The sequence below is a fragment of the Notolabrus celidotus genome, chromosome 13 (assembly GCF_009762535.1).
Source record: "Notolabrus celidotus isolate fNotCel1 chromosome 13, fNotCel1.pri, whole genome shotgun sequence".
Taxonomy (NCBI): Eukaryota; Metazoa; Chordata; class Actinopteri; order Labriformes; family Labridae; genus Notolabrus; species Notolabrus celidotus.
The window spans coordinates 14,122,076-14,148,737 of NC_048284.1; the positions used below are offsets into that span (position 1 = coordinate 14,122,076).

A 26,662-nucleotide genomic window follows, 5' to 3' on the forward strand; every position below is an offset into this window, starting at 1 on the left:
TCAGCTGATCCTGGAGAAATGCTGCAACGTCCAGCAGATCATAACGGACCTTACGTCTACGGCAGGGCTTCACAAAGTGTGGGTCGGGACACCCTTGGGGGTCGTGAGATGTCTTCCAGAATGTTTTTTTTTTAAGTTATCTAAAAATATGTATTATTAATATTTATTTAATTTATTTACCTTGTTTTCTTATGTTTATCTTCCTTTTTGTATGTACTTTTATTTATAATTAGCCTATTCCTTTATTATCATTATTATGTTTGTATTTTCTTCTCTTGGTTGGTTTTGCATTACTTATCTAAAAATAATAAGTTTTACCAATTAGGCTATAGTAAAAAACATTGACAAAAATAGTATCTAAACTTGAAATAAAACCTTGAAAATAGAAAATGTAATCAGTTTTCTGCCTTTCTTTTTGCCAGATGACTCCAAAATTTAGGGTTAGTGACCTGTTAATAATCAAAAGCATCAGTAGCAGTAGATTAATTCATAAAGGCACAGGAAACACAGTCACATGCTCATATAGGTAGGCAAATTTTCTGCAGGCCAGCTAAATGAAGCCACATTAAGTCACTTCAAGGGGCAGGGTGATCGCAAGTCTTTGGCACCTATATTTTGGGGGTCACAGGCCGAGAAGTTTGGTTTGGTCTTAACAACTGCAAAGTCCTAAGGTGCAAAAAGTTGACTATACCATCTATGTTACTTAAAGACTTCAGTATTTCCTAATGTCTTCAACGCAAGGCAAATTCAAACTGGATTTAATTGAACAACCAGGGCGTGTTTACTTCCTTGTGTTGCCTTGAGGTGCTGTTGGGATGTTACGGTAGCAGTATGTGGTTAATTCAGAAAAACAGAGCTTTTTTTTTTTTTTTTCTCAATAATTTTTTATTGATTTTCACACATAAACAAATTTACAAAATGTACACAGAAAGCTGCACCATGAGATCAGCTGGTTCTAACACAAAACCCTTCCCACATAACCCAACAGTCCCAATGTCCGTATAGGGGCTCCATAGTGCAAACATTTAGTAGAACAGTCCTGGAGTAAACAGCCTTCTAGTGCTGGAAGTCAGGTTGTCGGTCATTTTTAAGGGATTACAGTGGTAATAATAATAATAATAATACATTTTATTTATAAAGCGCTTTTCTGAAAACTCAAAGATGCTGCACAAAGGATAAAAACATCATATAAAACAACAGAATAATAAAAACATGAATAAAATACATTTAAAAGCAATCATACGTTAAACGCAATTCTAAACAGGTGGGTTTTGGTGAGTGATTTGAAGGTGGACAGGTTGGGGCAGTTTCGAATGTTAAGTGGTAAGGCGTTCCAGAGGGTGGGGGCGGCGACAGAGAAAGCTCTGTCCCCCAAGGTTCGGTGCTTGGTGTAAGGTGGTAGGGAGAGGAGGTAGGCGTTGGAGGATCGGAGGTTACGGGAGGGGGTGTGGTGATGGAGCAGGTTGGTGAGGTAAGAGGGGGCCTGATTATGGAGGGCTTTGTGGGTGAGAAGGAGGATTTTGAAATGTATGCGCTGTTTGAGAGGGAGCCAGTGGAGGTTTTGGAGGACAGGGGTGATATGGTCACGGGAGCGGGTGTGGGTGAGCAGGCGGGCAGCAGAGTTCTGGATGTATTGTAGTTTGTTGAGTTGTTTTGAAGGAAGGTACTAGAGAAAACAATATTTAGGTGGGAATACATAGAATAAAAGAATGTAAAACAAAACTAAAAAATATTATCGAGATGAAGATTGTAAGGTCAAAGACAAAGACAGAGAAGGAGGGTGCTTCTTAAATTGACTGAAGTTGCTGAAAGTGCTCCGTAAAAGGGTCCCCACATTTGAATAAACATTTTTCTACTGCAGCCAGTGACTGAATGGCGGATCTTTTCAAGGTTTAAGCAGGACATGATGTCCCTCAGCCACTGATTGTGGGCAGCTTCCCTCCATCTCAGCAAAACTGCACGTCTGGCGATGTAAAAGCCAGAGTATGACTTTTAAATGGAGTCAGACGCACAGCACTTTTTTTTTTAAATGTATATGCATTACTCTTCCATAAACTTAAGGTGCTTGGTTAGAAATACTAAGTTCTGTTACAAGTTCAAGTTACTGACTGAGTTCAAATCTGCAATAAGTTTTGACACTCCGTTCACAAAGAGTTGTTAGAGTTGTTGTTAAATTTAAGTAATAATAGTGACCAAGAGTTTTATTGATGTTGGAGGGATAAAATAGTTGTTCACATGGATCGAAGTGAGATTTGGACTTTTGGGATCCATTTAATTCAGTAACTCAAAAATCTTAAACATCACTTCTCCAATTTGAAACTAACAGCTGATGCAACCAGCACTGAAGTCCTCCATCGACCCACTGTATACAGACCTGCTCCTCAGCTTTACTAATCATCTTTCTCTAACTGTGTGATGTCTACTGTGTTCCAGGACTGTGGCCATCCATGCACAGCCATCGACCCAGACAGCTGCCTCATGCCCATCTCTCCACAGCACTTTATTGACCTCTTCAAGTTCTGAACCTCGTCTCTCTCCAAGCAAAGCGTGTCCGTTTACCCCTCACTCCCGACTCTGAGAGTGCGTACGAGACTCTGATGTCGTTTTTACCCAAATACAAAGGGCTTGAAATATAAGAGATGACTTTTTATGTCTTCAATTCTTCACGCACAAATGTTTTCGAAGGTTTACCTTACGTGTTTGTTCATTTTACAAATGTTGATATTGGTTTAAATATAAAAGCAACTTTTATGTTTTCCTGCTTGTTTCCTTGCAGTAAAAAAAGTTTTTTTCCTGACAGAGGAAAGAACAAATATGTAAATGTGATATGAATATGTGAAAGGATTTATATGTAAAGCTGTTATAGAATGTTTATGGTAGAAAAGTGATATTATGTAATGTTTGAGTTTTTTTTACAGACAAAAGGTAAAACATGTCAGTCTGGATGGATAAGATGACGCATATTAATGGCTTATTTATGGGGTTACAACTATTCTGCTCTGTTTTGTTTTGGTGGTATTTTCCTGCAATAACTGACTGCATGTCCTGTTCGAGTCCCTGTTTACATGATGTATGTTGTCCTTTGTGTATTCTTGTTGTGCTCCGTGTACATCAGAAATATGGACATTAAGATAGAGGTGTAAAACCCCTTAAGTCAAACAAGTTTTTATAGTCAAATTTTGTCAGAAATATCAAGTGAAAGGAAAAAAAAGTAGAAATGTAAAAGGGGAAAAAAAGTTTTGTATCCTTCCTCCAACTTTTGTAATATTCCTTGCTGTCCCAATACTCTTGATGGTACTATTGTGACTTTTATGGGACATTAACTAGTTATACAAAAATTAAATATTTCTAAAAACCTGTTTCTGTCTTTGTTTATGCATTGCAGGATTTATTTTCATTGGAAAGTCTTTCATAACTCTCCTGTCATGTCATGGGTCAAATTGACCCTTTTTAAAGTCCATTTTAGGCAATATATGCCTTCCAAACCAGCTAAATGCAGCATAAAAATCTGTGCAGCATGTGACAGAAGAGGTGTAATTTATCAACATCACTTCATTAAAACTAAAAAATAATTTAAATGTAAAATACATATATGAAATCAACGTAATGTTAACTTATTGTATTTATATTTAGGGCTTTCCGATGTACATAAAAAAAACGTTTTAACATTAATTTTCATGAAAAAGGAGTGAGTTATCCTCATTGAACCATGAGCTGAGAATAAAAGAACACCAATGGACCAAATCTTGATTTTAAATGGTTTGTTATGGAGTTAAACATTAGATTTCAAAAAATGTGTATTGGGATTTTTTGGGTTCTGACACTTTTGGATAATTGAATATGCCCTGGGTCAAATTGACCCAGGAACATTATTGCTGTTCCAGAGAAACGGGTTAAATTTGATAAAAATGTTGGTTTACTTTTTTAGATTTTGATGCAAATGTCTGTCCACAAACAACTGCAAGATACCTGAATATCTTGAAACACAGGAACAAAGTTTTGTACCTAATATTGTTGCTCTTTGGCTGCAGTTCTTAACTAGATTTTTTATAACTTTGAAAATTAAATAGATTTGTTCACCAATTTCAATTTTGGGGGGAAATTACAAAAACTATTCTATAAACCTGACTGTGTGGTCTAGCATTAAACCCCTAGTGATTTAAATCATTTGCTCTGTGAAAGAAAAGTTACATTAATTGAGGCTTATATTTACATCAGGTCGGGTGTTGAAAAAAGAATCAGACTTTAAGACCAAATCTTTATTTAACTTGAGATAATGTGTCCCTGGAAGTTGACGTGCATCTGTGTACACTGCTGTCTGCAGTGAGGCAGACTGCGGTTTCAAACAAATTCAGTTAGCAGACATGAACAAAGACGGTAAAGCAGAGACTAACAGTTTCTCATTCACTCAAAATAAACTCATATAATCATAGAAATGAAATTACATTGCAAGTAAAATAAACAGCTATGCAAACAGCATTTAAGAACTGACCAGTGTTTTTGAATGTAGCAGGTAAACACTTTGTCTTCTGTTTGTGCTGGTGATGCTGATAACGACTGGTTTGTAACTGGAAACCAGGAGGTGTCTGCATGCTGGGTGCAGGAGGGTTGACCCACCTGCACCAGCATAGACTGTGATGAGAACAGCAAGTCTGAGCTCAGAGTATGATTTGGTCTGTTTCAAATATACAAGTCAAACACATGATGTCATTCTACTGATATAAGGCACTTCACAGGTGTGGAGTCACTTCTTTTCTTCAGAAACATTGGAGATTTTTTCACTCGTATACGTATACATGCTGACAATCAGACTCCAAGAAGTTTGCATCAGTTGTGGGGAGCCCGTTAAAGTAGTATCAGTTAAGGCTTCAGAGCAGATTCTGTGACTGCATTGACAGGAGGGAAGTAAAAACCCGACATGACGTCTTCAGTAGCTGGTTTGCACACTTACTTTAGAATAATAATTACACCACAATCTCACTCCTCATTCATTGGCAATATTAAATATTTCAATGCAGGGCCAGTGGATATCACACTTAAAATGACACAGCAGTTTAAGGCTTTAAGTCAGTGATGTAAAAGTGTCAAAAAGCCTGTCAATAAAACAGACAAATGCTGCCTTCAAGGACTTGGGACAAATAATAAAAGACAATCTTCATGTGTCTTGGTAAGGGCTTAACTTCAGCCTCTCCAGCACTGGTTTCAACTGCAGAAACACCCAGATATAAAGTTCATGTTTTCATCCTCTTTGTTGATGTTCATAAGGTAAGGAAGAACAGGGCATCAAAGGTCAAATCTCTACTACTTGAACCCCTCCCACGCACCCTCTGACACAATCCCTCTGCTCATCCTGCTGATGCCGGCCAGCTTGACTTTGGCGCGGGCTGTCCACGTGATCGCCGAAGCTGCTGGATCCTTGGAGTCTGTCAGGTTAGCGTAACGGGACGAGTCCTCTTCCTGACCCTGTCCCCCCCACGAAGCTATTTCTAATGGGAAGTTTAAAGAGTCAGAGACGGACACCGGCAGGTCTGCCTTCTCGCTATTGTCATTTTGGGTTTCTTCAGTCACAGTCTCAGGTGGGCTGACCAGCTGAGGCGGCTCCCAGCCCTCCATCTTCTCTAGTTTTTTGGCAGGGGAGATCTGCCTCATGGTCATCGTAACGCTCTCCCAGAAACAGTGGCCCTTCTCTGGTTTGTCCTTCTTTTCCTTCTCCTTCTCATCGTCCTTGGTTTTCTTGTGAGATCTGAGAGCAGAAAAAGAAAAACAAGGAGAGAAAAAGAAGGGGTTAACAAATCACCTCTTCACTATGAATAGAACAGACTGGGTGTGCTCGCTATATTGTCACTCTGCAGACTGGAACTTTCCCCGTACAGAAAGCGACTGTATAGGAATTCCCGGTTGTGTGTCTCAGAGGAGTGATTAATTTAGGTTTTCCTCTTCATGCGTGTTCTACTTCCCTACGGACCAATGAGGATCTGCCCCTCACATAAACATATACACAAGAATGTGAAGAACATAAACATTTTTTCCACACTGAGTAAGTCCCCATTATAATAATATCAACCAGGAATGAAGTGGGCACATTCAATTGATGGTGGCGCCACTATTTTAACCCTCCTGTTATGTTGCGGGTCAAATTGACCCTTTTTAAAGTCTATTTTAGGCAGTATATGCCTTCCAAACCAGCTAAATGTAGCAAAAAAATCTGGGCAGCATGTGACAGAGGGTCATCGTGACTCGTGTTACCAAAATCACCTCATAAAAAAAAAATCTAAATCAAAATATAAAATAAAATAAACAAAAATCTATGTCATGTTAAACTATTGTATTTATATTTAGGGCTTTCCAATGTACATTTAAAAAGTTTTAACATTAATTTTCATGAAAATGAGTGAGTTATCCTCATTGAACCATGATCTGTGAGGATTAAAGAACACCAATTGACTAAATCTTGATTTAAATGGTTAGTAATGGAGTTATTAGATTAGATTATGAAAAATGTGGATTGGGATTTTTTGGGGTTCTGACACTTTTTGATAATTGAATATGCCCCAGGTCAAATTGACCCAGGAACATTATTGCTGTTCCAGAGAAATGAACATAACAGGAGGATTAACACATAATTTGAACATTACTTTTTTGTGGAAAAGTATGAAAAAAATGAAAAAAATGTGTTAGAATTTAGCACCACATGACATCAACTCAGTGTAGATGAATATTTTAAAATGTAGCCTTTTGAATGAATGTATGAATTAATATTCATTCAATTCATTCATTCATTTTAAATGAATCCAAAATGTTACCCAAAACATCAGCAGTAGGGATGAATGATATTGGGTTTTTTGCCGATATCCGATATGCCGATATTTTATAACGAATTTAGCCGATTACCGATAACAATATTTTTTTCCGCACTCCTAATTGCAGAGATCATCAATTCTGTTCTGTATTGGAATTGTTGTACAGTATTATGGTGATACTCTTATCACATTTGTTATGTAATATTCATTTCTTGTGCAAAATAAGAAAAATACTTAATACTTAAAACTGCATATTTTTTTATCACAATTGCTTTCAAACTAAATTCATACAAACAGATACATCCTTCTTAAAACTTGGATGATGCTCTCCCTGAGACAATCCTGACAATAAACACAACCAGGGCAAATTTGGTCAATTTCACATTTGACATAGTAAGTAAACCTAACCTCTGTTCACAGGGAACATGTGAAAAGTGACACTGTACAGCAATTAAACCCAAATTAAATAAAATGGTTTACTCTTTGACAGGAAATGTGCATAAATTAGTCAGCTACATGTACCTTACAGACTGCTGCTTAAATTCAACTTTAACTTCAAACATGAGCCCAACATGTGTGAAGCAGCCCATTATTTTATCGGTTAATTACATCGGTGGAGATCAGCGTGATGGCTGATGTCCAATAGTTCATTTTTAAGCTAAAATCGTATGATACCGATAACATGCCGATAATATCGTGCATCCCTAATCAGCAGTACAAAAAAGAAAGGAATAAAAGCAGATTTTTTCTACATTATACTCCCTCATTCTTATTCATTGTATATATTGTAATCATTAATTAATCTATATAATGCTTTTTTGAAACTCATCATATCTCCATATTTTGACTCCCAAACCTGAAATACATCGGCTCTTTAGTGTTTTGGCCAGACTCTCTTTTCGATTAGCTAAGTTACATGGTAGAGTTGGCCCTGTCTGCTAGCCCAGCATTTGACCCCGTTCTCCACATGTGCTTACCCAATGACTTCCAAAAAACATCTTAAAAAGGACTTATTTGGAGGAATCTGAAACGTTATTTATGCCTTCACTCTTGAAATATATAGAGTTAGTTTCTGGTTGAGATGGTCACTTCCACCAGGACAAACTGTGAGAACTCTATGTTCTGAAAGAGGGTTTAAAATATAACACCACCAACATGTGATGGAGATAATCTTCCGCACATGCTCTGGATGTAAAAACACTGAGTATATGGACAAACATATTTTATTGAGTAATCCTACCCTCTGCGGTCGGCCACATTCACCCCAGTCAACAAGAAGTGCTCGTCATCTTTGGAGGAAAACATCTTCTTCTCCCTCCTCTCCTTCTTTGACATGATCTTCTTCACCTTGGCCTCCTGACAGAAAAACCAGCAGACAAAAGAGCTTTTTATTTTGGATTGCAGAGCCAAATCATAATGTAGCATCTGATGAATGCCAGCTAGTTATCTCCGATTCATATTTTGATTCTTGCTTTTCCTTGAGGAACCTGGTTTTATGATGTCGACTTCACGGGAACTTAGCATTTTAAGATATTTTGAGCTTCACAGGCTTTGAACTAATGACGCATGCTGTTCTGAAACTGCAATCACTTACAAATTCATGTTTTAATCTTTATCTCTTCTCTCTTTTATTGCAGTTAAAAAGTAACCACATTCACAATGGCGTGAAGAAACGGGCTTTTCAGCTGCATAATCGTCCTCACAGAAATAATTTGAAATGGGTAAACTGTGTGCAGATAGTAAAACAATAAAACTGATACCACTTTCATGCGTGTGTGGTTTACACAAAGCTAGTAGCTGCTTATATTAGCTCAGCACATCTACTGGAATTACAAGAAACAGGGTGAAACAGGGTGAAACTATAATATCAGTAATCAAAATGGTTAAATTTTGCAAACTCAATGTTTAAAGTTTGATAAGCAGTTGGCAGAAATCTGGCATAGTTTGTGGCTCAGGAGAGCTATCAAATATTTCAGGAAAAATATATCACCTTCCCCACAAGCTAGCTAAAGAACTACACTTAGATATAGAAGAAAAAAAGACAAGTTAGTAAAAAAAAAAAAAAAAAAGTTCTGCAAGTTAGCTAAAAGAAATTAGCATCATTTAAAAAGTATAATAATAATAATAATAATACTTTTATTTGTATTGCACTTTAATACAAGTATAAAGTGCTTCACCAAAAAAATAAAAGCTGACAATAGAAGGAGAGAGGCAATATTTACTTATTCTATTTTTCATTTAAAAGGACCATGCATATTAATTAACACTTCTGTAAATATGCCAGAGCTAGCCAAACGGCTAGTTTACACCCTTAGTCCCTTGCCAGATGTCAAAAAGGCTCCCTAAAAAGATCAAGATTAAACAAAAACAAAGTAAAATAAAATAAAAATAAGAAGGGAGAGGAGAAACCAAAACACAAACAACAAACAGAAAGAAAAAGAAAATAAGGAAAAAAGAAAAGAAAAGGACGAATAGCACCACACGATTAAAATGACTAAAAGCTACATAAGGACATGATATGACAGTCTCTGAGAAAGTGGCCATGGACATAAAATACATGGAGCCAGACAATCAGGAAGCAGCAATAAGGAAATGTTAAGGAAGACACAAGCAGACAAAACAGGGCAACATTAAACAGTGCTGTACACATTTGCATCAGACAGGGACTATCAATCATTAAACTTAGCTGCATACAATAAATAAAAGCAAACAGAGATTAAAAGCAGAGAAGCAATAAAAGCAAACTGACAGTAAAAGCAGAGGTAAAAACGTTAAAAATTAAAATAAATTCACAAAATAAAAGCTTTACTATAAAGACGTGTCTTGAGTAGTGAAATAAAATTAGGGACTGACTCTGCAAGTCTGATTTCCTCTGGCAGGCTGTTCCACAGTCAGGGGGCTCTGACAGCAAAGGCCCTGTCGCCTTTAGTTTTTAGTCTAGACCATGGAACAGCTAGTAGGGCATAGAGTGTATCCCAAGATAGTTTAAAAGGCTACACCCAGCTAAAAAAAAGCATTACAAGATAACTACAAAAAATGAACACCCATAGCTAATAAAGTTCTGCAAGTTAGCTGTTAAAAAAAAAAACTTGTATCCCAAGCTATCTGAAACACCGCATCTCCAACAAAACACAGCAACCAAAAAATAAATACAGCGAATCCTTATTTCATTGCTAACTCTTAAATTAGCTTATATTGGCTCTTTGCTAGTACGGTGGCCTACATAGTGAGGGGTTTGACGCTATAAATGACTTCTTACAATTAACACTGACTGGTTAGCCTAGCTGTACACAGAGTTGAAATAGCTAGCTTAGCCCGGTCAACCAAAGCCCGCACTTTGTGTTTTTTCAGTTTGTAGAAAAACCTTGGTGACATATATTAAGTTATTTTTCTCATGGTGCTGTTTTCATTTCTGGATAGAACTTAGCAAGTTTGTTCTGCTCTGTCTAGTCTTTGTGCAAAGTTAAGCTAACCATTTGCAAGCGTAGCAACATTTTTACCGCATAGACGTGAAGTTTGATTTCCTATCCAGCCCACAAAAGCCAACATACCAATGACTCTTCTTTGTAATTCTTGCTGAGAAAAACCTCAAACCCACAGATTCAACGTTTCAGATAAATGTAAGAGTGAGATCCTGAGAGGCATTGCCTTCATGCCTTGGCAGTAAGATATGGCACATTCCTGTAGAAAACCCTCCACTCCCTCTGAAACTCCCTCACACTCAGAATTCCTCCCTGCCTTTACACAGATTGATACCGCCCTCTGCAATGATTAAGGAACCAACTTTTGGCTCAATTTCCCTCCGTGCCTGGGAAGAATTCCCAATGTCAATTGCCAGGGTCATACCGTTTACTCCTACCACATCCGTGCTTGCCTTTGCTGTACCGTTATCAAAACATTCTCAGAACTTATTTGATGAATGTATCTGACCTTGTTGCCCCGTGTTAACTGCTTCTTTTGTTTCTATATTTTACCTGAGCAGGATGTGCTCAATTCAGAGCACAGCATGCACACAGAACACCAACACATAGGCTACGTTTCATCTCTCCTGGTCGAGATCAGAGGATGTGAAAGCAGCGACAACAAGCAAACAACTTAAACATGAAAGCTGTCGTCTTTCAAACCAAACAGGAACACGTATAATAAGATCTGTCACCAAGTCTGAGATTACGCTTCAGAATCTTAGAGTTCAGATCACTTCAACAAAGGAGCTGGTCCTTTATGTAACACACACGTGGACACACAAGGTCCCTCACATGACCTCTTCTTACATTCAAACTATGTGACTACTTCTGATGGATTTGTAAACTCAGCCTATCTTTGGTATCTCCTGAGGAGACAGTCACTGCTGCTGATAAAAGAAAAATCTAAACCCTTCTCCCCTTGCCTCACATCCTGAACTTGCCTGAGGGCACAACACTGCCAGTTTCATGGAGTTTATTATCACCCAAATATTTTAAAAACTATTCTCAGCTATTTCACCACCACCCTGTCTCCACTCTCTCCGTCTCCCCCTCTCTCTGCTTAATGTTTCTTATGTGCCGTCAAGTGTAAAGGGTGGATCAGATTTGTGGAGCAGAAACCAGAGATGCCACAGCAGATTGAGTGTATACATGTGTGTGTGTGTGTGTGTGTGTGTGTGTGTGTGTGTGTGTGTGTGTGTGTGTGTGTGTGTGTGTGTGTGTGTGTGTGTGTGTGTGTGTGTGTGTGTGTGTGTGTGTGTGTGTGTACTAAATTCCAGCTGTATCTTTGCATGCATGTGTGCAAATACAGAGGCCTGCCTATTCACCATTCTCCTCAGCTTTGACCTCAAGGGCCTCTAGATCCAAAGCAGCTCAGTGGTCGATAATCTCTACCGCCAAAAAGTAGGTAAACCAAGCAGCTCACAGAGACCTGCTGTGTGAGGGAGCTTTACCTGCAGCTCTATGCCTGGCAGAACAATAGAGCTTTTATTGAACCAAATTCTTCCATTTGTACCCCCCAGACGTAAACGGGGAGATTAAAGCAGCATTTGAGTTTGGAAATATTAATTAATGTTGTTACCCGACAAATTTAACACAGAAACCAGGTCATTGCTTGAGGAGTTCTTATTTAACACTTAGCTTTAGGTATTGAGCACTCTGCACGTACTCTTCTTTTAAACTAATATATCTTTTGTCTATAAAATTAGCCCCTCTTATCCACCTCTCTGCTGCTGCTGCTGCTGCTGCGGTATTAAAAGGTCTGCTAGATAGCTCGGAGTAAGTCCATGTAGAGCTTTAAAAGTAATCAGTAAAATCTTAAAATCAACTCTAAAACATTCAGGGAGCCAGTGCAAGGAAGCTAAACCCGGAGAGATGTGGTCAAAGTGTATTGTGGGCCAGAACTGGGCCAGACCAATTTTGCTATATGGGATGTCTCATTCTATAATCAAACATATCACTCACTATGAATCTTTGCTGTGGAAAATGTGTAGAGAGACTCACGTTTTTTTCCAAGCTAAGCTAGGCTAATTAGCTGCTGCTTGTAGCCTGTGACATTTATTGACAATCAAAAGAGACAGTCAATTAATTTGCTGCTTGACTAATTCACTCGTGAATATCTGCCCACATAGCAAAATTGGTCTGGCCTACAATACACTTAGACTTGGCCAACATACCGCAAAGAATGACGGCCCTTAAGTGGCCCAGATATAGTTTGCCAGAGACGGCCCACACATGGGCCAGCTTAATCACAAGCTCAACCTTGATGCCGCTTGTACAGATCTGGGCCACATAAACCAAGCCACAATCGGGCCAGATACTGCATGCCATCATATATACAATGTCATTATGCCAGACCTGGCCCACAACTGGTTGACATACCACTTGCCATGCCAGCAGTCAGCCAGCAGTGCCGGCTTGATGCCAGATCTGGCCCAGACCTATCTGCTATGTGGGTGATGTGTTGTTTCAGTAGTTGAGAAACTAGGGCTGTCAGGATATCTGATTTTCACCCCCCGATTGTCGTGACCAAACGACATTATCTGAATATTTAAATAAAACTTCATTTAAAATTAATCTTCAACTCTATTGTTCATCTCTTATTTTGCAAAATACCCTAAATACAAGCATAGGGAGGTGAAGAGAGAGTCTGTAACCATAATAGTACAAAAATGTACAAGAAAGAAGAAGTACTCTGATGAATGATGACAAGGTAACCAGATCAACTGATAAACAAAAGATCCAAGAGGCCCTGCACCGGCCATCAATATGCCAACTAAATCAAATCAACAACTGGTGCAGGGGCAGAAGAGCTGGGAAGAGGATCCCAAGAAACTCCTAAAAAGGAAAGGAAATGTAGTTTGGGTGCAGGTAGAGTATTTCGCTTTCATCTGTCATCTCCTCTGACGTGGTTTGTGCTGCAGTAATAATTATAATAATTTTATTTGTAGAGCACTTTTCAAAAACCAGGTTACAGAGTGCTTTACATGTGCAGCAAAATAAAACAGGCAGATCATAAAAACACACAAGTCAAGATAAAGAAATAAAACCTATTTTAAAAGACATAAAATTCCCCTAAAAGAACTCTAAAGGAATACAATTATTTTAATATACATTTCTTCAGACAGTTTAAAATAAAATAAGGTCAAATAAAATTCAGATAAAATCGGGAAGGCTCTGCGATAAAAGTATGTTTTAAGAAAGGATTTAAAAGAGCTCACTGACTCAGCAGACCTGATCTCCTCGGGCAGATGGTTCCAGAGGACCCTTTCGTTTTCATTTTTGTGTTAGGAATACACGGTAAACCTCTGCCCGAGGATCTCAGTGCATGTGTCGGCTCGAAGGGTATTAAAAGGTCTGCTAGATAGCTCGGAGTAAGCTTTAAAAGTAATCAGTAAAATCTTAAAATCAATTCTAAAACATACAGGGAGCCCGTGCAAGGAAGCTAAACCCGGAGAGATGTGGTTGAATTTTTTGGTTCTGGTTAAAACCCTGGCAGCTGAGTTCTGTACAGTTTGAAGACGATCAAGTGACTCGTCGTGCGGGCAGCTGAAAAGACTGTTACAGTAGTCCAGGCGTGAGGAGATAAAAGCATGTAAAATCGTCTCAGTAGTAGACACACAATGCGTAAAAAGCTAGCTAGCCAGCTGGAGTCTTCTTCTGCTGCTGCTCCTCCTTCATTGCCCATCTGTTTTATGGTGAATGGCAACCAGCGTATAGAACCACTACTGTCATCCAATTAGTATGCTTATTTTTAGCCCAGTATAAGTCTAAGTGTATGGGGCAAAGCAATGTTTCCGGTTATTAGAGACTGTTTATAGATTTATTCATCGTTAGTATAATCAAGAAATTGTTGTGGTAAAGAATGTAGAAAAATATAATTAGGTTTGGTTGTTTAACACACTATTTTTGTTTGTTTTTTGGTGAGAAGACACTGTCTCTTTGCAGTTTTCCTCAGTCTCTTTGGTATATTTCTGGAGTCATCCTCGACATTTGCAAAACAGTAAGTGCATTTATCAAAACAATTCGGACAAATAGCAAAACACCATGGATTACCTGCAAAAACCAGTATCTTGCTCAAAATCTTTAGTTCATCTCTCAAAAGTAAATATCTGTGTCAATGAACATGTCAGTGTCATCAGAGTGACAACTCCTTGTGTCATTGTGTACAGATAAGACAGTCACATTGCTTAGTTATGTTTTCAATATAACAGTGTACTCTGGAGGGACGTTCTGATGTAAACTATGGCTAAAGATTTGATGACAGTTACTGTAAATTGTAAGTTACACCTTAGTGTATTGTGGCTCTTATCTCATCAGGAACACGCATATGCGATGAACTAATGCCTAAATGTTGTGGAGGGTGAGACTATTCAACAGAGACCCATTATAATACATTTTGATCAACATGACACAAGCACTTGATAATGTAGGAAACAGCAGAGAATTGTAGATAATCATTTGCATGGATGTACCAAAGCATATGCAACTTGTTCAAAGAAATGAGAAACTGCTTTTTTGATGTGCACAAATGACGCAATGATGTGAAGATTGAACAAGTAGTTTTAAGAATTTCAATTCTGATCTGAGAAATGTACCAAAGCGACTGAGAAAAAACGTAATATAGGTTTGTGTGTGGCACAGACAGTGGGAGGAGTCAGTTGAAGCTAGACTGGTTTGGAGTTGTACGTTTTTTTACCGTGTCTGTTAGAGTTTTGTTTATTATCACTGAAACCTGCATTATCTGCTACATTTTTGTATTTGTGATACTGATGGAAGTTTTTACAACATACAACGGCTCACGAGTGGATGATTGCTCTGGATGCAACAGAGAGACACGAGTAAGCCAGGACTTCCAGCTAGCAACGCAGTTTTGTCATCTAAACTAAGCGTTCGCCCCAAATACTGAGGCTATAGTCCCGGTTGCAGTGGTCGCGGGTTCAAATCCCAGCCTCGACCATTTGCTGCATGTCTTCGCCCACTCTCTACTCTCAATAATTCCTCTCTCTTCAGCTGTCCTTGTAACTTAAAAAAAGACAGTTATCATCAATATCGGTATATTGCAACAGCCCTACCAGAAACATTTAAAATAAATCTAATCTGACTGTAAAAATTGCTTCAGTATGCAGAATTCAGTGGATGCAGTGTTAGAAAAAAGGCTTCACAGCACTGTTGGACAATAGTCCACTAATCTAGAGGTAAAATTAGCCTTTTACACTGAAAGGTAATCCCTCCATCTGTACTTCTGTCCTAATATGAGCATAGAAAAACAGTACTGGAAGAATTGTAGCCTTTCACAGTGTAAGAGCAGTCTGTGGCTATTTCCAGCCTTGTTTTTCTTCCACAGTGATTGTTCCCGTCCAAAAGGCCCGGCTCCTTGAAAGAATGCTGCGTTTCCTTCCCCTCTCCAGCCCAGCCACTCTTATCCTCACAAACAGGACAGGTTGTAAAATACGTCCTGTGAACTGAGTCACCTAAAGGGGCTTTACATACGAGAGGAAGGCAGCCAGAGTTCAGAGACAATGCTCCGTGACTGTTTGAGGTTTACACTCAAGCTTTAGGCGTTCAGAGGAGTTCAGACTCAACCACACCTCTGAGTAAAGACTTGTTGTCAGTACAGATCAGGAGATGTTGCATATCTTTCACGAACAAGGACACAGCGCATAATCTCACTCACGCACAATACCTCACTATGACTTGCATCCTACTTTCTTATGCAAACCTTGGATCTTATCTCATCATCTGTTCTGGGTTGGAAACAATCAAAGGTCATTTATCGGTTTGTTGACCAAATCCTGGATTAAGTTGCAGAACTCATTCATAAATCCATTGCTAAATTTGTATGAAATAATTATTTTTTTACATAACTTAAAGTAGTCACAACAAAAACAACTGAATAAGCTGGCACTTTTTAAACTTCATTAAAGTTGCAGCTAATCCAGATTTTAACTGATGTGTAAATTGAATCACATGTGGCACTGTCCACAGCAGAATCCGGAGCTATAACTTAATGCCATAAATAACAGTTTGCAGAGGATCAAAGTAGGAGATTATCTACCATGAAGTATTTGACTATAGAGGTATGATATTATTTTACTTTAACAGATGTGCACATCAAAAAAAATATGCATGTTTTGTGTACCAGTTTGGAGCCATGGGAAGAAGCCAACAGCCACCAAGCTAGTCAACAATATGAAGATATTCTGATATTAATTCTATCGCTTGTTTTGATTTTTAATACCATATTGAGATGTTTTAATTTTTTTATTTAATTTATTCATTTATAGAGTTGGGACAATGCACATTAATCAACATTAATGCATTGATAATCAATGTACACCATGTTCCAAATCATTATGCAAGTTGCATTTTTCTTAACATTTTAAAAACTATGTTGTTTAAATGATGCTTTTCAGCTGTATTTTTAAATAAATTCAGAATCTGCAGAAATGAGCGTGCCAAATTATTATGCAAGTTGGTGATAAGAGAATATAACTTGTGAAAATTAAAAACTAGGCACCATTTTTAATGTTCTATTGATTGAAAATAATAATATTTACTACAGCTGTATTCAAACTTCAACAAAAACAACAGTTTTCTTTACATTTGTGTACAAAATAAAACTGTTAATGTCTTTGAAACATTTCAAATCTAAAGTGTTTCTCTAATGTCCAATATAACCTCCTTTTCTTTCAGTGAGGGTCAGAGGTCACTGGTAAACTGATTTAGTGAGGTTTCTGATGACTTCTCTGCTGACTGTGTGCTGTACCTTGTATGGCTTTCCAAAGATGATCTTTTGAGCTGTATTTCTTGCCATTACTGTAAATTATCTCCTTTATTATTGACCACAAGTTCTCAGTCGGTTGAGATCAGGTGAGCAGGCAGGCCAGTTCATGAGGCGATACTTTGAACGTACTTTGAAAAGCATAATTTCAACCACATATTTGAAGGAATATATTCGCTTTCTGACTTCTTGACAAATTTGAAAACGACTGTTAACATAGTTTTTAAAATATTCACAAAAATACAACTTTCATAATAATTTGGAACACGGTGTAAATGCACCTGACTTCGCAAAGATGCTAAATTTCATCCGTAGTCCCAAGGATGAATAACAAGCTGTTCCCAAAAATGTCTGTGAAGATACCTTACTACACAACGCAACTTGGTAAACACAACAATACTGAGTAAAGTGTGTCAAAGTTGAACTGTGAAGTTATGACACTTTGAGGGATAGCATTTGTATGTTTTGATTTCTGTTTTTCTTCAAATTTGATGAAGTTTAACTTAATGCGATTTTTGGATACCTGTAAGAATATAAAGGCCTTGTTTCTTGTCATTGTCACAGGGTCATAGGTGTGTGTCTGTGTGCAATGTATTCATTAATAGTTGAAAAGATATTGTCAGAGAAATTTAGTATGAGAGCCAAGAGCCAAGTGTCAAAACCACATACCAGTTTTATCTAAACTAAATGAACCCGTCCCACTGTCTCCAACAGTGCGATGCAGGATAAGGATGACAGTATGAGAACATGCTTGTGTGCACCACAACAACAAACAAGACAGTTTTCCAGTGATAAGGTTGAAAGATAAAGAGTTGACAGCTGAGGCTTGGTGTGTTTACAGATAAACACTGCAGTCCTCTGACCCTCCTGCTCCACCTCAGCTGAGAAACACTACATATGTTAGTGAATCAGGAGCATTGAGGTTAGTTAAAGGCTACAGACAGTTCAAGAGACACATAATGGATTTCTTTAGGGTTACACAACCATTAGTGCGATGTCATAAGGGTGGGATAATGTGAGCATACAGATAATGTATGAAAGATAAGAGCATAAGAACAGACTCAAAGCAGTACGAATGGTGTGTTTGTGTCTGTGTTACATCCAAATAGCTGTCAGGTAGTGTTGTTTACCTTGGATACTGCAGTCACAGCTTCCTCCTCCTCTTCCTCTCCTTCTATGTCTTTGTCCTGAGACACAAACACATACAGCAGCAGTGTGTTAAAACAAATACCAAACACAACGCAAACACAAACACACACACACACACACACACACACACACACACACACACACACACACACACACACACACACACACACACACACACACACCACCCACACTTTGGAAATGGGATGTGAGTGTGTGTGTGTAAGTGAAGTGTGTGCATACCTTCCTGTAAAAGGGAAACCTTTTAAGGATGGGTGGATGGATGGATGGATGGATGGATGGATGGATGGATGGATGGATGGATGGATGGATGGATGGATGGATGGATGGATGGATGGATGGATGGATGGATGGATGGATGGATGGATGGATGGATGAAATTATGAAATGATGAAATGATGAAATGATGAAATGATGGATGGATGGGATAATAAATTGTTGGATAGATGGAATGATGGATGGATGGTATAATGAATGAATGGATAGATGAAACGATGGCTAGATGGGATAATGAATTGATGGATAGATGGAATGACTGATGGATGGTATAATGAATGGATGGATAGATGAAATGATTGATGGATGGATGGATGGAATAATGAATGGATGGATAGATGGAATGATTGATGGATGGAATAATGAATGGATGGATAGATGGAATGATGGATGGAAGGAAGGATGGATAGATGGATAGATGGAATGATAAACGAAAGGATGGATAAATGGATGGAATGAGGGCTGATGGAATGATGGATGGATGGATGGATGGATGGATGGATGGATGGATGGATGGATGGATGGATGGATGGATGGATGGATGGATGGATAGATGGATGGATGGATGGATGGATAGATGGATGGATGGATGGATGAATGGATGGATGGATACAATACACAATTCAAAGAACTTTGCAAACACATGAATGTTTTTATGTTAGAAACCAGTAAAAGGCTTCTTTGAAAAAACACACCAGAAGTAGAAATTGTTGGCAATATAAAAACCAACACAAAACCCAAATATCAGTGTTTATATGTGACAAAGTGCAGAGTTATTGCCATTTTACCTATTAGTATATGCAAAGCACTTTTCTAAGGGCTTCAAATACAGTAATAAAAGTCTAAATCATTGATGATACAGACAGATGCAGGCAGATTGTGAGCAACAGTCTGCACAATAACTAGTTATGCCTTGAAAAGTATTTGCATGGACTGTACTATGTTACAGTTCTTTATAATACGGCTGCCCTTAGTTTTGTTATAAATGAGATGACAATAGGGCATGGACGGGCTTGGTCTTCGCCTAACGGTTAACTTTAAAACTTTAAAAAAAGGGGGGAGAAAAAGTTTAATCTATAATTATGTCGACAAATTAACTCCCTTGAAGACTCACCTTGAGAATGAAAAACAAAACATTAAAGGCTCAAGACAAGTCTTGTCCTGATAAACTCTCTGAACAAAGAAGAGGTAAGGCCTTTCAAAGCCCCATGCCTTGAAACTTTTTCTCACACTGTATCCATGAAATGAAAGCTCAAATATCAGAGACAGAACTGAGACTACAGAAGTGGAGCTAGATTTACTGTAAAATTATCAAAGCTATAAGAACATCTTACATCCAAGGGAGAGAGAGAGAGAGAGAGAGAGAGAGAGAGAGAGAGAGAGAGAGAGAGAGAGAGAGAGAGAGAGAGGAGGAGAAACAGTGGTAGAACATGTCTGAGCAAAGTCTGCTGGGTCTTCACCACCCGAGCTGTTCAAAGAAGAGACACACTCACACGTATGATTACTGACTACTGTTTGAGCGTAAAAGCATTATGAAAAGAGAGACAGAGGGGAGGGAGACATTCAGGGGAGAAAGCAAGAGTTTTGTTTTCACACCTCAGGGGTCCATTCTTTTCCTCGTCAGTCTCCCTTTCTCTCTGACTGAGCCTCAATGTGTGTGTGTAAGAGTGTAAAATGTAAGTGTGTAAATCCTAGCACAGTGTTTTCTTTGAAAAAAAAAAAGAATAAAGATGATGAGATAATGAGAGCTAGAAAAGAACATTTTTACAACTGATTGTCTAGTTTGTAAGCTAAACATAAAGCTAAATTGTTAGCTTAGCATAATACAAATTACACAGTGAAAAAGTTAGTATGGCTCATAAAAAATTACAGATATGTCTGCTAAATTGAAAAGGAGAAAACCCTTTTGTCACTCCAACTCAGCAGTGTTATTTCAGGGTAGTTAGCCCTATTCTACCTTTGAATATATCATATAGTTCCCAAACTTTTCGGCCCGAGACCCCCAAAATATAGGTGCCAAAGACTCACAACCCGCTGTCCCTCAAACTGATTTAATGTGGCTTTATTTCGCTGGTCTGCAGAAAATGACCCTACCTATATGAGCATGTGGCTGTGTTTCCTGTGCCTTTATGAATTAACCTACTGCTACTGATGCTCTTGATAATTTACTGATCACTAACCCTAAACTTAGGAGTCATCTGGCAACAAAAAAAGGCAGAAAACTCATTAAATTTTCCATTTTCAAGGTTTTATTTCAAGTTGTATTACTATTTTTGTCTATATTTTTTCTATAATGGGTAAAATTTACTATTTTTAGATAACTTAAAGGTTTTTTTTGCATGTTTTCAGTATTTTTTTGTTCACAGCAAGTTAACAAATTATGTATAAGTAATACAAAACCAACAAAGAGAAGAAAAATAAATAAATACCAAAAATGTAAACATAATAATGATAATAAAAGGAATAGTCATAATTAAAAGTACAAACAAAAATGAAAACATAAGAAAACCAGGTAAATAAAGTAAAATAAATAATAATAATAATAATTTTTAGATAACTTAAAAAAAAAAACATTCTGGAAGACATCTCACGACCCCTTATTTGTGTCTCGCATCCCTCCAGGGGGTCCCGTCCCGCACTTTGGGAACCCCTGATATAGATGGTCTGAATTAGCTAGCTTCGTTGTTTCTTTTTTGCTTTTATGTCTCTTTTTAGGGACAGGACAGTTGCTGGGGGGAGAGAGTGGGGAATGGTATGGGGTAAAGGGCCTCAAACCAGAATCAAACCTGAGCTGTTGCACTCAAGGACATGCCTCGATACATGGGGTGTGTGATAAAATAAGTACCCCAAATTAGATGGATTTCAGTTTGCAATATCCTACATGGCAGTCTATCTCAAACATATGTGCCATATCTTACTATTTACACCCTATATCTAATAAGATGATGTGAAAATATTACATTTTTGTTTTTCAAGAGTAGCATTGACTTCCTGGAATCAAAAGGAAAGAGATGGGCTAGCTGTTTCCAGTCTTTGTGCCAAGCTAAGCTAACTGTGGCCCAGCTGCAGTTTTAGGGCCTGTGTCCATTCTAGACAGTTTGGGGTTTTTTTTGCACTGGCAGCTCCCATGACCTTCTTGTTTTGATTGGTTGGTGACTGAGTAGTGACATTGACAAGTATGGCGGTGACCCAGAAATTGAAGTATTGAAGCTGATGCCAGTTTTGTATAAAATAGGTGCTGACATTGCAAGAAAAGGCATTGATGGACACAGTTCCATATAAGTGTCAACAACCTTATTCTTCATATGAAACACAACAAACAGAGCCGTAAATCATTGCATTTTCCTAACAGTATAAGGATTTGGGTTGAACTTTATATACAAAACTCTGAAATTTAACCCTTTCCTTTTCAAACAAAGGATCTGCTCAATTTCACCTTTCTTCTCTTAATTTCGAATGATTTAGATGTGAGGTTATCTGAAGTTTTTGTTCAGACCTGATCTGTACTCTTGTGATCCCACTTCACAAAGAGTGCCCAGGCGGCAGGATTACAGTGTTGTTATTGAAGTATTCAGGTGTGTTAGCGCTTTAAGCCATAGACAAACAGACACACGCACCTCCTGCGAGCTCACAGCTGTCTCTTACAGTCTGTTGAACTTCAATAGAGAGTGAGTGGTGGGAGTAAAAGCTGCCGTGGGCCTGTGCTGTAGTCACCCCGTAGCACTGTAGAGGAGGGGGGCAGATATTAACTTCAAATCCTGTGTTTTACTCTGTCCCTCTTTGAGTAGATGGATGTTTTATCCCTTTAAACTAGTCTGTGTCCTTCTGTCTGCGTGCTGTCTTTGTCTGAGTCTGTCTTTATTGGTAACTCTGTAGTTTGGATTCATTTGCCTGGCTCAACATGTAAATCATCTGTTCTCTCATAAAATGTAAACAAAGGTGCAGAAAGGGCAAAGGACAACCTCTCATCAAGAAAACATCACCTCTCACTGCGAGATTACTGTTAAAAATTCATGTATTCTAGACAATGGGGGCACCTGTTGCTTCAATGCTTTTCAGATGACTTTCTAATTGACTGATTTGTGATATAAATTATTATTATATTATCTAATTATTGTATTGATGTATTTTTCTTTAAAATGTATTGTATCTATTTGTATTACTTTTATTTTATTTTAATTATTATTGTTTTTTAATTATTTGTATTGATTTATTCAACTGTTGTGTTTATTTTGATTAATTCAATTGTTTTGTATGTTTTTATTTATTCTTTTTCTTTTACTTTTCTCTTTTGAACTGGATTTTTTTTTATATTTTAATGAAATTGTGCATGAGATCTGCCTCTGAGTCTAATGGCTGTATTGTTGTCTTGTGTTGTGTTGGCTGAGTCTAATAAAAGAAGTTTAAAAAAGAAAAAAAACAGGACTTTGCATGTAAAACAGAAGCAGACAAGGCTCAGGGTTAAAAGAGCAGACATATGGGCTCCATTTCTCAAGCATCACAATCAGTGTTGGCGCACCATGATAATGACTCCTGACCATGAGGTAGGGAGATTTATATTCCAGGGCTCCACTTTATCCCTTGGACAAACAAAAGGATTTGTTTTAAATCTATAAATGTATTCTAGTGAGAACCATCAACTCCACAAAATAAAAGAAGAGCTGGGGTCCTCCTCCAAGAAATCTTGAGTATCTCACACTTAATACCTCGCATTCTGGTGTGATATTAAATTACCAATGGAGCACTTTATCAGGTTTTATCCCTTTGAAAGGCACCTGAGGGCATGTTATTACATTTTATCCACTGGAAACACTCCTATGAGGGCATTTTTTCATCTGATTCTAAATGAAAGGGCACCAGTGAGGGCATTATATAACATTTAATCTACCACAAAATCAACCAAGAGGGCACTTGTGGGGCATTTTGTCAGACATTAGGGCACCAGGTGAGGGGCAATCACCCCCCTTTATCCTGTTTTATTGAAATAAACAACACTTACTCTTACTTTTTTGGAGATAATTAAATGAATAAACAAATATGAAGCTGTGTTGCTCTTCTTTAGTGTAGTCAGATAGCAATATAAATCAGCTTTCATTGGACAACTCATTAATTTTTCCGGCAAAATAGTAGGCTGAGTGGATAATGAGATCTGTGATCCCTATTTTCATCTTATCAACTCTGACTTTCTGCTTACATTTCCCTTAATGGAGCTTTTCTTTATTTCTTTATTTATTAGGATCCCCATTAGCTTCCACATTGTGGTTGCTAGTCTTCCTGGGGTCCACACAACAAACAAAAACAAGAAAAACAATTATCTAAAGTCACACATTATCCATAAAACAAAGATGCAATAGCAGCCAATTATAAAAATCAAGAATGAAAATGAAAAATAAACTAAGTATCTGAGCAAATAAACGATGAGTAGCATTAAACTACAAAATAATGAAAACAAAAACAAAATTGTCACAAACACATGGCACCAAAAACTAATAAAACAAAGACTTTAAGGTTGTTTATGGTTTGTTTAATTCAGTCAGACTGTATTTTAATCATCTGTCATGCCATCAGGATCTCCTGAGAGAGGCTGAAAAAGGGATTCATGCTACATGACTGCAAGCAAAGATGCTCCAGATAATCTGTGATCTCTGCTGTGTGAGGTGGACAGGGTTGTGTAGATGTTGTGTTTCTTAGAATAAGGAGGAAGGAAAAGTCTTCATGTTCACTCTGTGTTATCATAACTTCTGATCCATGTCTCATCCTGTATCACTGCTGGCCTGTCTCTGCCTCTCTTCTCTGCGTTTACAACATTTTATGATCTGACCCCTGACCCCTTGGATGTACTTTATTGCCAAGGCAACTGAAGGAGACCTCCCTGGTGAGTTTCCCAGGAATTCTGAGGAGACTTTTCTGCTCTGATCTCAGATCCGTTTGTATCCACTGAGCAGTTCTGGTGACGACTAGAAAGAGAGTCACAAACTGAGGCTGACGCAGGTTTAGGACCACATACGCTGGTTCCCAGGGTGGATGTTAAGACAAAATAATAAAACCCTGCTACCGGGTCATAGATTCAGACATTGTAATAACAACAGATGAAAAACGTTGGGAAATGGTGTTGGCTGATTTACCCATCGGCCTACAATGTGAAACATTCACAAAGTGAAACCTGTTTGTGGGTGCACTGAGGGCGCCAAAGACCGTTGATACACTGCACATAAATGTAGTTTTTTCCCTTTCTGTATCAAACAGTTTCAACGTTTCGTTTGTCTGCTGTATATTTTGTGAAGCTGTAGTCAGGCTCCAGGCACTTTGTAATGTTTATTGCACTTTGTATAGGAGCTGATTTTGTTTAAAATGTTTGTTTTTAATGTTTTATCACACACACAGTTAGCTAGAAGACCAAAGCATGATGACAGCCTGACTTTGGACTCCATGACTTAAAAAAGAAGAGTCTAGCTTCAGAGATTTATTGTTCTTACTGTAAATGAGAATCATAGCAAAGAAATTAGAATTGCCAGATGTTTTTCTGTGTCGTGTTTTTTGGTAGTTTTCACCAGTCAACACTGAAGAGGAGAACTTTACCACATAGAGAATTGGAGAAATAAACATGTCAGCTTGCTATTTCTCAGACTGCTGGATGCCTGTAACCTTTTCTCGTGTGTGTGTGTGTGTGTGTGTGTGTGTGTGTGTGTGTGTGTGTGTACAAGTGTATGTGTTATGTTTCTTATCTTGGATTCTCACTTTTTGTTTCCCCCCCAAAACACCTTGACAGAGTCCAGCTGCTTCCAGAAGCTGGTACAGATGATACAGAGACTCTTAGACCTCACACGTGGCCTCAGTATCACCTGAATGTGTAAATAAAGGAGTGTGTGCATCTGTGTGTGTTTGTTTTGAGTGTTCTATCATATTCCAATAACAAATCAAGACAATTGTTGCTGTTCCTTCTTGGCAAACAGGTGCTGTCAGTGGAAACTTTAGGGGTACAGCTTTTGGGATACAAGAAGGGGTAAATAATCCTGTTTTGCACAAATTAATTCATGTTCATTTTGAAGTGCTCTAAGATTTAAGTTACAGCAGCAAACTTACAGGTTTGTTCTAATTATATTTTAATATTTAATAGTATCCGATAGCTTTTTCTTTTTTTTTTAAAACATGTTTTTGGAAAGACATGAGTTCTGTTCTCCAGCTCAGATATGGAGTTATCTCTGCTTTGACCCCAGTCTCCTCCACAGCTGACATGACTTTTTTTTATTATGTCTACCCCTCCTCCTTTTCCTCCTCCTCCTCTATCTTCATCATATCCTCAATTTGACAGTATAAGGTAGTTCTGGGGAAGTTTAAAGCTTTAATAGATCATTTTTTTCAGCAACAAAAAAAATATGTAAGTGATTTAAAATCGTATAAAACCAGGTTTTGTGACAATTTTGACAAGCTATAACTAGTTTTATACAAACATTGATTGTTTTCTTTCATTTTCAGGTGTTTTTTATTCATCAAAAGGGTAAAACTCTAAAATCTCAATGTCTCTGTTATTGATACACTTGTTCCCTGCGGTGGATTTAACAACCGCAACATAAGCTTCATTTTGAGAGAGCTGCGCACCATCTTAGCTCCTGCTCTTTTAAAACTCACATCATTTACTTTCACTGAAGGTAAATAAGAGACTGACTTCTCTATCAATCCGTCTCCTTACCTTGTAGGAGTGATGGTAGTGCCAGGACATGTCGTCCTCCTCTGACGCATAATCCACCAGCACTTTACTCTTGCTTTTCTTGAACATAGCTCCACTTGTCGCTGGAACAAGCCGCCGTCTTGCTCTTGTCTGAGAAAGTTTCCTTCTTTGGTTAAAAAAACAAAAGGCGCAAAGTTAAACCTTGAAGACTGCGCGCTCCCGTCTTGTCCCTTTTTGTGTGACGCACCACCGAAGCGGCAGGTACCGGAGGCTTTCTCTAGGAACAGATTATTCATTCACACACAGGTACCAGGAGCTGTGTTGTTTTTTCTAATGACGCTCACTTCTTCCTAGTGTTTGATGCGATCCTCTCTCTGACTCGACCACCTGGACCTCAAACTACAGCTCCACCCACACACCCCCTCCTCTTCTGCTCCGGGTTCTTGAAGTTGCCATGGCAGGAGGAGGAAGGGGTCATACCATGTCTCATCTCCGGTCAATAAAA

The 26,662-nt window shown here is 38.2% G+C and overlaps 2 protein-coding genes across 2 annotated transcripts in view; one reads left to right on the top strand and one right to left on the bottom strand.

Annotated features, from left to right (window-relative positions):
- fbxo25 (F-box protein 25) overlaps nt 1-3,359 on the top strand; it is a 21,609-nt gene extending 18,250 nt beyond the window's left edge. The window contains exon 10 of the mRNA XM_034700257.1: nt 2,434-3,359. Coding sequence (XP_034556148.1) covers nt 2,434-2,523 — 90 coding nt within the window. The 3' untranslated portion in view covers nt 2,524-3,359. The remainder of the gene's footprint in view (nt 1-2,433) is intronic.
- An 885-nt stretch (nt 3,360-4,244) lies between these two features.
- Nucleotides 4,245-26,625, bottom strand: si:ch211-225h24.2 (testis development-related protein). Its single transcript, XM_034700014.1, has 4 exons — nt 26,179-26,625; nt 18,176-18,232; nt 8,041-8,156; nt 4,245-5,743 (listed from the first exon to the last, which is right to left on the bottom strand). The coding sequence occupies exons 1-4, from the start codon at nt 26,263-26,265 to the stop codon at nt 5,302-5,304; spliced, it is 702 nt and encodes a 233-aa protein (XP_034555905.1). The 5' UTR covers nt 26,266-26,625; the 3' UTR covers nt 4,245-5,301.
- Between the last annotated feature and the right edge of the window lie 37 nt (nt 26,626-26,662).

Coding starts and splice junctions, on each gene's coding strand:
- si:ch211-225h24.2 (XM_034700014.1), bottom strand. CDS start 26,265: ATGTTCAAGAAAAGCAAGAGTAAAGTGCTGGTGGATTATGCGTCAGAG. Junction 18,233..26,178: donor ACTACCATCACTCCTACAAG/GTAAGGAGACGG, acceptor TTTGTGTCTCAG/GACAAAGACATAGAAGGAGA. Junction 5,744..8,040: donor AATGTGGCCGACCGCAGAGG/GTAGGATTACTC, acceptor TTCTGCTCTCAG/ATCTCACAAGAAAACCAAGG.